The sequence below is a fragment of the Thunnus albacares genome, chromosome 5 (genome assembly GCF_914725855.1).
Source record: "Thunnus albacares chromosome 5, fThuAlb1.1, whole genome shotgun sequence".
NCBI classification, from domain to species: domain Eukaryota; kingdom Metazoa; phylum Chordata; class Actinopteri; order Scombriformes; family Scombridae; genus Thunnus; species Thunnus albacares.
In genome coordinates, this window is record NC_058110.1 from 36058753 (window position 1) to 36071214 (window position 12462).

Sequence of the window (12462 nt, forward strand, 5' to 3'; positions counted from 1 at the left end):
CTCTGAAAACTTAAATGACGGACGAAACTGTCAGAGTCAGTGTGTAAACGTGATTGACACAACGTGACGTCATATTTATTTTTTGACATGCGACAATTTCGAACGAAAAAAAACGTCTTGGTGTGCAAACCTGGTGGTGACCTTTAAACTGGGACTTTGTGTTGCAGCTTTCTGTATGAGTCTTAGCCCACTGGGCCACAAGGATGTCTAGAAGAGTTTAACGTCTGCTGTGTGTCTTCTCCACATCCGATGGCTCTGATTTCCCACCAGATCTGTCCACATTCAACACAACCCTTGATGTGTCTGAGGACAACAGAGAGGATCAACTATATCCTGATGATCCAGAGAGGTTGAAGCAGCAGCAGCTTGTGTACAGAGAGAATCTGACTGAGACAAGTTACTTGCAGGTAGAGTCAATACAAATGTCCTTTTTCACTTAAACATGTTTATTAATTTGTTACTGATCAGATTTGGGTTCCTCCAGAGGTTAATACTCCTTATGTCTAAACTCCAAACATGATTTCCTGTCATCTGTGTTATCTACAAGCCCTTGTTCCCTCTGCTCTCACTCTCTGCTCCTTCCTCTTCCATCAGAAACTCCTCCTAATTCATTTCTACCTCCTCATCTCTGAAACCACCAGCTGCTGTCCAACATAGTCCTGCAGGATTATTTCACTGAAGAATTTAAAGTTAAAGAGCAACTGATCATTAAGTCATGTGAACTAATGATAATCAAGTGATGAATCAACAATACAGAGTGCAGGTGGAGTAGAAACTGAAGCAGTGAGGATCCTGTCCTGCTGTACGACTGTGAGAGTGAGATGGTCAGTTTCTGTAACTAATGTCACTTTCTACGTTTTAGGACTTCACACCCAAAGTGCTGACTGAGTCTTCAAACATTTCATACAGGTAACCAAAACATAAGATGCAGAATATTTCAACCTTCAACCTTGTCAACTCCTTTCAGTGATTACACTTCAGCTCCTTTCAGATAGTTCCCCTCTGTTAAGTAGTTCAACTTATTTAGTGCTCAGACTCAACTGTTGTTTCAACTCCCTTCACTGAGTCTCTTCAGTACACTTCACTTTTAACACTCTTCAAACTCTTCATACTCCTGCAGCTGCTGCTTCACCTACATCTTATCCAGCAGCTCAGTTTGGTCTCCAGCTTTTTAAGCACTGCAGCAGTCACAGCACATTTTCTCCAGCAAATTTATTCTTTAGTTTTTATCCATTAAAACCAGGAAAAAGGCTGGATGAGCTTGTGTTGTGTAATGAGCTCCTCTGTGTCCTACAGGTTCAGGTGTCCTGGTCCAGGTATGTTCCGGTGTTCTTTGACTGGACTAGTGTTTGTTATGGTTCAGGAGGCGGAGTTAGAGTACAGGACTGTCCAATGGGATGAGAGCCTCCTGCAACCAGCTGGCAAGATGGCTGCAGGGCCGCTGTTCAGCATCCAGAGTCCTGACAGTGCTGTCAGTCAGCTCCACCTGCCACACTGTGAAACCATGGATGGTAAGCTGATAATTGTGCTTTGTGAATTTTAGTAAATCAACAATAAGACTCCTGTAAGCACCCCCTACAGGCTGCAGAGTTCATTACAGCCACAAGATGAACAAACACTGATTTATCTGTTCTTGGAGTCTTCCCAGCAGTGGAGCTAAACACTGTGGCAGAAAGGGGATTAGGAAAAAAGAGCAGCATAGCCCTTTACCTCCTTGAAGAAAAGGAAAAGGAAGTGGGGTAGGAGGGGAGATACATAAGACACACTTGTGAGCCCAGGAGAAGGGAAAAACTGACAAAAGCAGCATAGAGATATTTTGAACAGATGCTGTGTACGTTTGTCTTGTGACACACAGTTTAAACTGTAATTTTATTTGATTTCAGAAATAAATTAAATTTTAAAGCAATAGTATGTAACTTACCTAGAAAATAGCATATTTAAATACATTTTCTTTAACAGTCATCCATAACATGATGGGTTTGGATAGAAATGGAGCTAAAATAAAACATTCAAAGAATCTGTCCTTTTCCACAGCGCTTGTCCTGCTTTAGAATTGTGGTGGCAAAAGGGAGACAGAACAACCCAAATATAATTTTCTCCTGTTCAGTTCAGGCCAGACTGCCCATTAAATTCTGATATTATTATATATTTCTTTATACAAGTGGTAATTTGTCCTAAGAGGGAAGCTCAGGGGGTCAGATGTCATCTTCATTCATTTTCATTTTCTCCCCAGTTTGGAATAGCCAGTTTGAACAATTGATCCCCTCTAGACGCCCCCCCCCTCCCATTTCCTCACTGAAACCCTGCCTGATCAAAAGGAGTCACAATTCCTCACCGGCTTCCCACCCACCAACACTTTTACAGTTAACGTTTTGCAACATGGGAAACTGTTTAATTCCTTACTGACCAGACTGAGTGTTCTAGAAATCAAATAAAATGACCGCTAACATTATAATGAGATTGTTATTGTTAGTAAATAAATCTGTGTTTTCACAGCTCCGCTCCCTGAAGGTCTGCTGTCTGTCGTCCACATCACTGATGATGGAATGAGCATCCTGGAGCCGCTGGAGATTACAGACACTCATGTGGTTGTGAATGTCCCTCACTTCTCTGCCTTTGGCCTAGTCTGGGCTGTTGATCTTATTAAGAGGTTTTGGAACAACATGAAACCAGTTAGTGGCCAAGTCCTACTGTTCCTTGGACTACCAAACCCAATAACACAGATGCAGAAACTCAACGTGTTTCTCCTGCCGAGAAACATCCCTCTGAAAAAGGTAAAACTTTATGTTGTTATGTTCCAGCTTCACTTTCAGTCCAAACTGATTGGCTGATTGTTCTTAAAGCTGCTAGTAAGAACTGAATATGGAGTCAAAATTTAATTGTAAATGTTTACATCGTCATACAGATTATATTAGTTCACGCAGACAGTTGTCATACATTTTTGTACAGTGATAAATGCAACAAAACTGTGTGATGACAATAATACATTGTGTCTTCGATATTGTGCTGATACATACATAAGACCAGGTGTGTTTTCAGTGCAGTGATAGTCACCTGATGAAATGTTATGTCTCTCAGAAAGTGCACCTGGCACTGGAGATGGAAATTTATCCATGTCACCCATCCCTCAATTTCTAAATGATCTCAAACATGTGGCATTTAGCATTTCTTCACTGAATGTTCTTGTTCTCCTTCTTATCCTTTATTTAACCAGGTTAAAGTCTCATTGTGATTAAAATCTCTTTTTCTAGAGTGACTTGGCAAAGAGAGCAGCATAAACACTGTACAATAAATACGAATAACATAAGCAGACAAATACAACTGTCACACACTACAGACGAGTGAACACAGTATCCAGTTGTTCCTTATCAGTCTACAAATGCGCTGATACTGATATATCTGTGCTGAGATAAAGTTGGGCTCTAAATCTTATAATAAAAATGTTCTGGTGTCTGTTCAGGTGAGGGCACAGCATCAAGATGCTAACTACATTGAGGCCCCTCCCAAATGTAAACTCATCAAAGATCAAATTTACAGCGTTCTCTGTCCTGAGGCCTCAATAATACAACCTGAAGTGAGTATTTCAGACAGTTTGTAATACCTGACAAAGGTCTCTGTAACACGATTCATAAAACTGCTGTTTGTTACTTTTAGTTCACTTTGGATAATTCTGGTTTTCAGAAAGCAGATTTTGACCTGGAGATTGGACCAGATTACCACAAAATGTTTGAGATCCGCCTGCCTACAAACTCAGACAAAGTGACTTTAATGGTCCAGGACCAAGAAAATACAGAGGTCTGGAAGTATGAAGTGGATCTGACTGGTAAAGGCTTCATCCTCCTGCAGTAACACTCCACCTGATAGTAGAATAGAACAGTTATTGAGTGATCCATGACACCTTTGTTCTTCTTCTGCCTCAGATCATTATTTAGTCCACTTTTTTATCCAGATTTGATGGATCTTATTGGCCAGTGTATGTAAAACTTACAAGAAATGTTTGTAAAACTTTAACTTATGAGTCAAACAATTCTGGTAACATTTTATAAGAAAGTCTGTGTTAGTTTAATTACATTGTATGAATCAGTACTTACTGGTGCTGGTACATACATGTAGGTACAGTGGAGGAAAACAAGACAATGTGGAACAAGAGAGTAACAGCTAGAAATTTTCTAGGAAATGAGAAATAAATTAAACTCTGAAACTGAGATTTGGGAAACATTGTGTTAATAACTCATATTCTGTGGTAATTATAGTATGTAGGTAACATTTTCCACAGGTCCTTTAATTTTATACTTATTTCCTGAAAATGTTGTGAGTATTTCAGGTAATTTCAGGTAAATATTTAGGAGATTTTACAGAAAGGGTGGTGCAAGTTGGTACTGAAAAAAGTGTTAAGTTGCTTCAGTTGGGTAAGTGCCGACTCATTATATTTGGGATAATATGTAGTTGTTAATTTCCAAAAATTCCTGATAAATTAGGCTTCTTGTTTCTTTAAATGACAGAAAATAATACTTTTCAGTGTGTAGTTTGGTTTGTGAAACGATATATCAGCATATTAGGTTGCTTCAATAATTTCCTGAAAGTAGCCACTGTGTAACTGTTCATTTTGAGGACATTTCTTTGAGTGGGTTACGTAATGTGGTGGTATACTGTGCCTGTTACGGGGTTTTTAAGAAACAAGCCAATATGTAGTTTGACACGTAACACTGCACACTGAAAACTAAGTATTTACAGGCTGTTAAAGAATTGTTGAGTCTAATTTATTAAATGTTTTTGCAAATTAACAACTAGGTATGAGACTAGATATGAGTGGGCACTTACCAACTAAACCATCCATTTTTTTCTGTTTTTCCTAATAATGTGTACCAAATTGCACCATCCTTTCTATAAAATGCTCAAAATTTACTGTTAGATATTGTTCCTGCACATTACTGTTTATATGAATTTCTAAGAAATTAGTATAAAACTAAAGGACCTAAAGTAAAGCGTTACTGGTATTTGTTTGACAGCTACGCTACGCTGCCAAAAACTGTGGAAATACAGAGGAGCACTATATGTGCTTTGGGCAGGCAGGCTACATACACTCTCATTGTTACTGTGTATGGAGTAAGGACAGGTTGAGTAATGGCTCTAAACATCGAGCACTGCAGCATATCGGGTAGAGTGGAGTAGAAAACAAAAGTACCTTTCTCAACTGCACAGCTAATGGAAGTTCTATTATCATCTGAGGAGGAAAAACTGTAACATAATAAAGTACAGTAATGATATAATATAAATATGTTATACAGTTCCGTGAAAACGTTTTTGCTCTCTTTCTGATTTCTTACATTTTTGTATGTATCTCAAACTAAATTGTGTCAGACCTTCAAACAAAATTTAGAATAAAACAAAGGCAACCTGAGTAAACGCATAATATAGTTTTTAAATGACAACCTTTTGCTTCATTAAATGAAATTATCCAACACCTGTATCACTCATGAGAAAAACTAATTGCCCCCTAAACTTAATAGCTGGTTGTGCCACTGTTAGCAGCAACAACAGCAAACGATTGAGATTAGACTTTCATGTCACTGTGGTGGAAGTTTGGCCCACTCTACTTTGAATAACTACTTTAATTCAGCCACATTGGAGGGTTTTCCAGCCTGACCCACCAGTTTAAGGTCCTGCAACAGCATCTCAATGGGGTCCAAGTCAGGACTTTGACCAGGCCACTCCAAAACCTTAATTTTGTTTATATTGAGCGATTCAGGGGTGGACTTGGTCTTGTGCTTTGGATCATGTGTTGCTGCATAACCCAGCTGCACTTGAGTTTCAAATTACAGACTAATGACTGGACATTCTCCCTTAGGATTTTCTGGTAGAGAGCAGAATTCCTGTTTCCCTCAATAATGGCAAGTAACCAGGCCCTGAAGAAGCAAAGCATCCTCACACCATTACACTACCACCACTATGCTGGACTGTAGGTGTGTTGTTCTTATGTAGAATGCTGCGTTTGGTTTATACCGGATGTAACAGCACAGCTGTCTTCCAAACAGTTCCACTTTCGACTCATCTGTCCATAGAACATTCTCCCAAAAGGTTCGAGGGTCATCAAGGAGTGTTTGGAAAAACTGAGATGAGCCTTCACGTTCTTCTGGGTCAGCAGTGGTTTTCGCCTTGCCACTCTCCCATAGATGCCATTTTTGGCCAGTGTCTTTCTAACATTAGAGTAATGAACACTGTTCTTGACTGGTGTGAGAAAGGCCTGTGCATCCTTTGATGCTGGTTTCAGCTCTTGTGTAACTTCCTGGATGAGTTGTTGCTGTGCTCTTGGAGGAATTTTGGAAGGTTGGCCACTTCTGGAGAGGTTCACTGCTGTATTGAGTTTTCTCCAGTTGGAGATAATGGCTCTGACTTTGGTTCTTTGGAGTCTTACAGCTTTAGAAATGGCTTTGTAACCCTTCTCAGACTGATGTATTTTAATCACCTCCTTCCTCATCTCTTCTGGCATGGTGCGCTGCTTGTTGAGACCTCACTAACAACTTCACAGAGCTGAAAGAGTTCTATTTAAGTAATATGTAAATTGAGCAGGTCTGGCGGTAATCAGACCTGGGTGTGTTTAGTCCAACTGAACCCAATTATCAATGAAGTTTTGCATATTAGCTTTTTTGCTTCACTAAATAAATGTATCATTTAAAAAGTATATTTTGTTTTTACTCGAGTTGCCTTTGTTTAGTCACATTTTGTTTGAAGATACGAAACAACTTAGTTTGAGATATATACAAAATAGAAGAAGTCAGGAGGGGGGGCAAATACTTTTTCATAGCACTGTGTGTTATAAATATATGTTGCAAATATACAGTATGTGGAACTGAGGAACCTAGTAATTATTAGTTTAATTCTAAAAATTACACAGTAAGAATTATATGCAGGCTGTAATAGCGAGTGTTGACTGTTCTTTTTACGCAAGAAGAACCAGTTTGTGAACACAATGTTTCCCAAACCTCAGTTTTGTCTCCCAGTACTGTACCATAGATACTCAGTATTTACAAAAATCCTCAGATAATAATTTATTTCTCCTTTCCTCTAAAATGAATAATTATTATCATTACCCTCTTGTTATCCATGGTGTTGTTTTCTTCCAAAGTGTTTTATTGGTGCCTGATTCATACAATGAAATTACATCGTAAATCACAGGCTGTATTATAAAATGTAACCGAGATAAAAGTAAACAATAGGACTGAGGAGCTTCGTGTAAAGAAGCTAAAAGTAACTTTGATCAATCATGTCTACCCACAACTGTGAATGAATCAGGGCTGTGTCATATCAGTCATCTCTGCCTCAGTCGACATCCATTACAACTAACGTACAGTCAGTGCAGTGACAATTTGGGGCAAATAAACTGAAATATTCCAGTGGTGAAATGTGAGCAAATGATGCTTCATGTTCTGTCTGAACACAGTAAGAGGTCTGCATTGAAACATGACTGCAAGTTATTGAACTACACTATTCCTCTGGTCCCTCAGATGCTGCTTTAAGAAAGGAAAATCCAGAGAGGACTCAGAATCCCTCACCACGTGAGAGGCTGCGCTCAGTTCGGACACTGTTTGTTAAAGCAGTGTCTGATGTTATTCTAAACCAGCTGCTGGATGGACTTTTGCAAAGAGGTGTTATCAATGAAGAAGAAATGGAGTCAGTCAGAACAAAATCCAGAGCTGAGAAGGCTCGAGATGTGATTACAATGGTGATCAACAAAGGAACACAAGCCAGTTCATTTCTGATTACTGACTTGCGAAAGTTGGATCCACACTTTTCCAAAACCCTGAAGCTGAACCTTTGAGCTGAAGTTGGAATGAGACTCAGAATTACTTAATTATGGTTACCAAGGCAACAACATTGGAGAGATCTCCAACTGAAAGGTTCACTTTAAAGTGTTGTGAGCTCTACTATACACCAAATAACACCACTGTCTCTCATATCATGTCACAAGTCTCACATTAGTACTGAGAGGACATGAATATGTATAATGGGAGGAGAAAGGTCTGCAATCAAAAAACACTTATTCAAAAAAACATGTCTACAGAAATTCACAACAGACTCATGTATTGTAAGATAATCTTTAGAATGTGCTGGATGCTGAGCTCCACAGTATGAAGCTTTAGGGCCACTGACTGCAGCAGGCTCTCTGTGTCACATCCTGTGAGTTGCTCCAAACCTCAGGACTTCTGCTGTTGGGTACATGAAAATACTGCGAGGGTAGTAGGACGAGACGCACAGTTCTGCCCAAGAGACCCCTCTCCCATTGAAGATCTGTTTCCCACTGGTTTCAGACTAAATCAGATGCTGAAGAAAGTGTGTCACAAGATGAAAATCCAGTTTGACCCTGACAGCCACAAGCCAAAACATGTTGGTCTCAAAATAAAGTCGATCTTTATACCAGCACAAGTGACGCTGGTGTCTTGACCAAGACTATCCCATTCAAATTGTCCAGAAACTCAGAGCATACCTGGACATTAAGAAGGAACTTAAAAGGAAGGAGATTCAATGCCACATGGAAACAGACCAATTGGGACATTTTCTTTCAAAAGAGCTGAAAAGTCGTCTCTGATCATTTACAGATCATAAAATCTTTGTTCATGTCGTTGTTTAAAGAATATTTTCATCTTTCACTCACAATAAATGTCATTTAAGAAACTTTATTCATGTGATTCCTTTTTTTGTCACTGACTGAGCCAGTTTGTGATGTGAACAGATGCACACACAGAGGGAGAGAGATCAATGCAGGTGTTTAAAGTATCAATATAGTTTTTTATGAATCAGTGTTGACATGAATATGTGTCTGCATGTTGTGGTGACATTTGGATGATGTCTGTAGAAGGCTGACATGATGATCCACAATACACAATGACAAAGTTACTAATTTTAGTGAAAAGCTCATTAATTGGGTCATAGTAACATTGAACTACCCATTTCAAACCTGAACACATCTGACTGCATTATAAATGTATTTTTATATACATCATTTATTCTTTATTCAGATCCAACTTGTCCCACCTGAGAGAGCTGGATATGAGCTTCAACAAGCTGCAGGTTTCAGGAGTGAAGCTTCTGTGTGATCTTAAGGAGAGTCCACACTGTAGACTGGAGAGTCTGAGTTCAGTAGAGAGTTGGAGTCAGTCCGTTGTGGTTTCAACAGTATTGTATTAAACACAGTTATCAAAGCAAGGTCCAGTATTTCCTGGTGAACCTCCAGCCTTCTCAGTGGCTGCTTTCCTCAGTGAAGCTGTGAGAGGAGAATGGTGACAGGCTTCAGGATTGGACAGAAAGACAGAGAGAGCCTTAGTTTTGTACCTGAAGAGACAAAAAAAGTAAATACTGTTGAGGAAATTAGAAATGAGTGAGTAGTTATTAGTTTTGTGTTGCTCAGCAGCCGATTCAGAGTTCTAGGGCTGTAGTCTGCTGGTCGACTGGTCGATTAGTTGGTCGATATGCTCTTGTCCGACTAAATTCTCATTGGTCGAATAATCTCCATGTTATTTTCATAAGGAGAAAAGTGCTACATCAATAGCTTTCCAGGAGTAATCCATTATTTCCTGCGGCGGGAGGGACAGATTAACAAATTACCTGTGAAAACTGTATTCAAAACACCCCTGTTGTTTTCACAACTGTGAACTCGCCTAACCAAATGGAGCATAACCTGAAGACACAAAACAGAGAAATACAGAACAGATGTGTGGCTGCCGAGTTTACTGTGCACTCTGTCCCATTATAACCCCCCCCGCGCGACTAATGGATTACTACTAAACTATTTATGATAATAGATTTATGATTAATAAATTATAAGGTTGTCCCTGATTTGTTCTTTTATTTGTTAACTGCTCAGTATTTCATGTAATTTACTGTAAAATGTAAGGTATATTCCCACAAACATTCCCACCTCTACCTTTGTTGTGTCAGTGAAAAAATATTGCTTCTGGTTGTGATGTATTCTTGTGGACAGAGGGCAGTGCTGTTGTTCAAAGAATGACTGAGCTTCTGGAGCCGCTTCCTTCTTTATCAGTACTTATCATGTATTTATATGTATGTGTGCAGGTGTGACTGGTTTCATTTAATCACTTATGTTTATCTAAAGTCATTCTTCTTAGTGAGAGATCATGTTTCTGTCTTCTTTCTGTTTCTTTTTATAATCTCCTCTAACTTGTACTTCTTGTGTAATATAAGTCTCCACAGTCCAATTTCTATAGACTGGTATATTTCATACATGTTGGTGTAAGTGAAGCCCATTAGTTGCATTTCTTTCCTTCTGACTGATGATGATTGTTGCATATTTCCTCCCGAAGTGTATTTTTTGTCCTCAGTGAACTGCAGATGATGAAATGAGACAAACAGCAACAATAACACACACAGCAGTGAGCATGAAGGATGTCTAATAAGAGGTTTAAAAACAGATGTAGAGGAGATTTGACTCTAGCTGGTAGTTTGTTGGTTAAGACAGCAGGTGGTGCTGCTGCATCAACAGTGAGCTGAGACTCAATTATCCAACAGTGTTTTTGTCTCTAAGGGAGACAAGCTGGGTTCAAACTTGTGACATGGAAACAACTCACCTATGACATGGACACAACTTGTCTACATAAATATCAGGTGTGAAACAGGAAGCTTTGACATTTTATTAACCTCTTCTAATCCACTTTCCACCTTAAATTTCCCCTTAAGTAGCTTTAAGGTTGTAAAACTGTTGCAGCTGGATTAGAGTCAGTGTCAAAGTAAAACACCAAACCATCATATTTGTTTTCTTTATTTCCACTGGTCCATTTACTCAAGTACTGTACTTTACTACAATCATCAGGTACTTGTACTTTACCTGAGTACACACATTTTAATGCTACTTCATACTTTTTACTCAACTAGATTTCAGAAGGAGTAATTGATTTTTTTACTCCACTACATTTATTTAACAGCTATATTTACTTTTGAGATTTAGGTTTTACAAACTAAACATGTGATCAGTTATAAAATATGGTGCACTGGTATAAATAAAACTCCCCAACAGTATTAAGACGCAGTTAAGATGAGCTCAACTTTGACCAACTACAACATTCAAGTACCTCCTACATAATACTGCATCAATAATAATGATGAATAACATAACAACAGAACACTGACGGGAGCCATTCTGCATAATGAGTAAAGGATGATCACTTCTGAGCTGTGCAGAGAGAGAACAAAACAAAAAGTAAAGAAAATGAGATGTGTTCTCATGAATGTGTGAATGAATTTTTCAATAAATTCTGTGGTAAAAAAAAAACAACAACAAAGAGGTACCATCTTTCTGATGCAGTCTAACACATTACTACACACTAGTAAATACTGTTGTCTTTTTCACCTATTATATTGTTATTATTGTGCTTATATATGGGTATTATTACATGCTGTCTTCTCCTCCAAACAGTATATACTTAATGCACATATACATACAGTATATTTAACATTACATACTTTTGTTATAGTGTCATTTTCATACATTGCATGCACTTTTATTCATGCATATACCATCACACATCGACTATATACTGTGTAGTTCATACATCAAACTCAGTGGAACATGACTAAGCTTTTAATTCTAATGGATATATGTCATATTCATAAATGCAAGTTAACGAGTAGTTTTAAGCAATTCAAACAACATAGAATAAATGTGTTCCTCTATGAATCCTAAAGCTGTTAAAACTATAAATACATGTTTGTATTTTATTAAGAACTGCTGGACATCATTTGCACAAATATTTGCACAATTCACTTATATAGTCTAAGCTATTTTTATAAAGTATCACTGCTTCAACAGCCAAAAAGGTTGGAAACCAATGGTTTCATCTTTAACAATGTGTTGTATTTAAAAATCTTTTTACATTATCCATTGTGTCAAATCTTCATCTGAAAAGTAACTGAAGCTGTCAAATAAATGTAGTGGAGTAGAAAGTATAAAGTAGCATCACATGGAAATACTCAAGTAAAGTACAAGTACCTCAAAATTGTGCTTAAGTAAAGTCCTTATTTCCACCGCTGGTTTTGTTGTGGCCATGTGAACTTGGATTAACATGACAGATGCACAAATAAAATATTAACTGTGATTTCCAATTAACTTACTCACCTTCACCTGACAGCAGCAGAACATCTTCCAGTTTGAGGTAACTGGTAGTGAAAACTGTCTGTCAGCCAGTCAACACACAGAAACAGTGGAATAATATAATATAATATAATATAATATAATATAATATAATATAATATAATATAATATAATATAATATAATATAATATAATATAATCAGGTCATCAGTAGTGCTAACAGTATTTTTAACACAAAGTGCTGGACATGTAGCTGCTCTGAAAGTCTTCCTCAGACAGCATCCAGGACACGTATCTGATAATTACAAGATAATCTCTCTTAATTTAGTAACTAATTATCAAATAGTACTCACATAATTA

The 12462-nt window shown here is 38.0% G+C and overlaps 2 protein-coding genes across 2 annotated transcripts in view; one reads left to right on the plus strand and one right to left on the minus strand.

The window, feature by feature from the left end:
* Window positions 1–8039, plus strand: part of LOC122981766 (NACHT, LRR and PYD domains-containing protein 1-like) — a 13709-nt gene extending 5670 nt beyond the window's left edge. The window contains exons 3-9 of the mRNA XM_044350509.1: window positions 271–407; window positions 863–909; window positions 1297–1511; window positions 2497–2774; window positions 3461–3574; window positions 3682–3823; window positions 7506–8039. Coding sequence (XP_044206444.1) covers window positions 271–407; window positions 863–909; window positions 1297–1511; window positions 2497–2774; window positions 3461–3574; window positions 3682–3823; window positions 7506–7819 — 1247 coding nt within the window. The 3' untranslated portion in view covers window positions 7820–8039. The remainder of the gene's footprint in view (window positions 1–270; window positions 408–862; window positions 910–1296; window positions 1512–2496; window positions 2775–3460; window positions 3575–3681; window positions 3824–7505) is intronic.
* The window catches only part of LOC122981723, a 930226-nt gene that overhangs the window by 719496 nt on the left and 198268 nt on the right, over window positions 1–12462 (minus strand). The window lies entirely within an intron of this gene.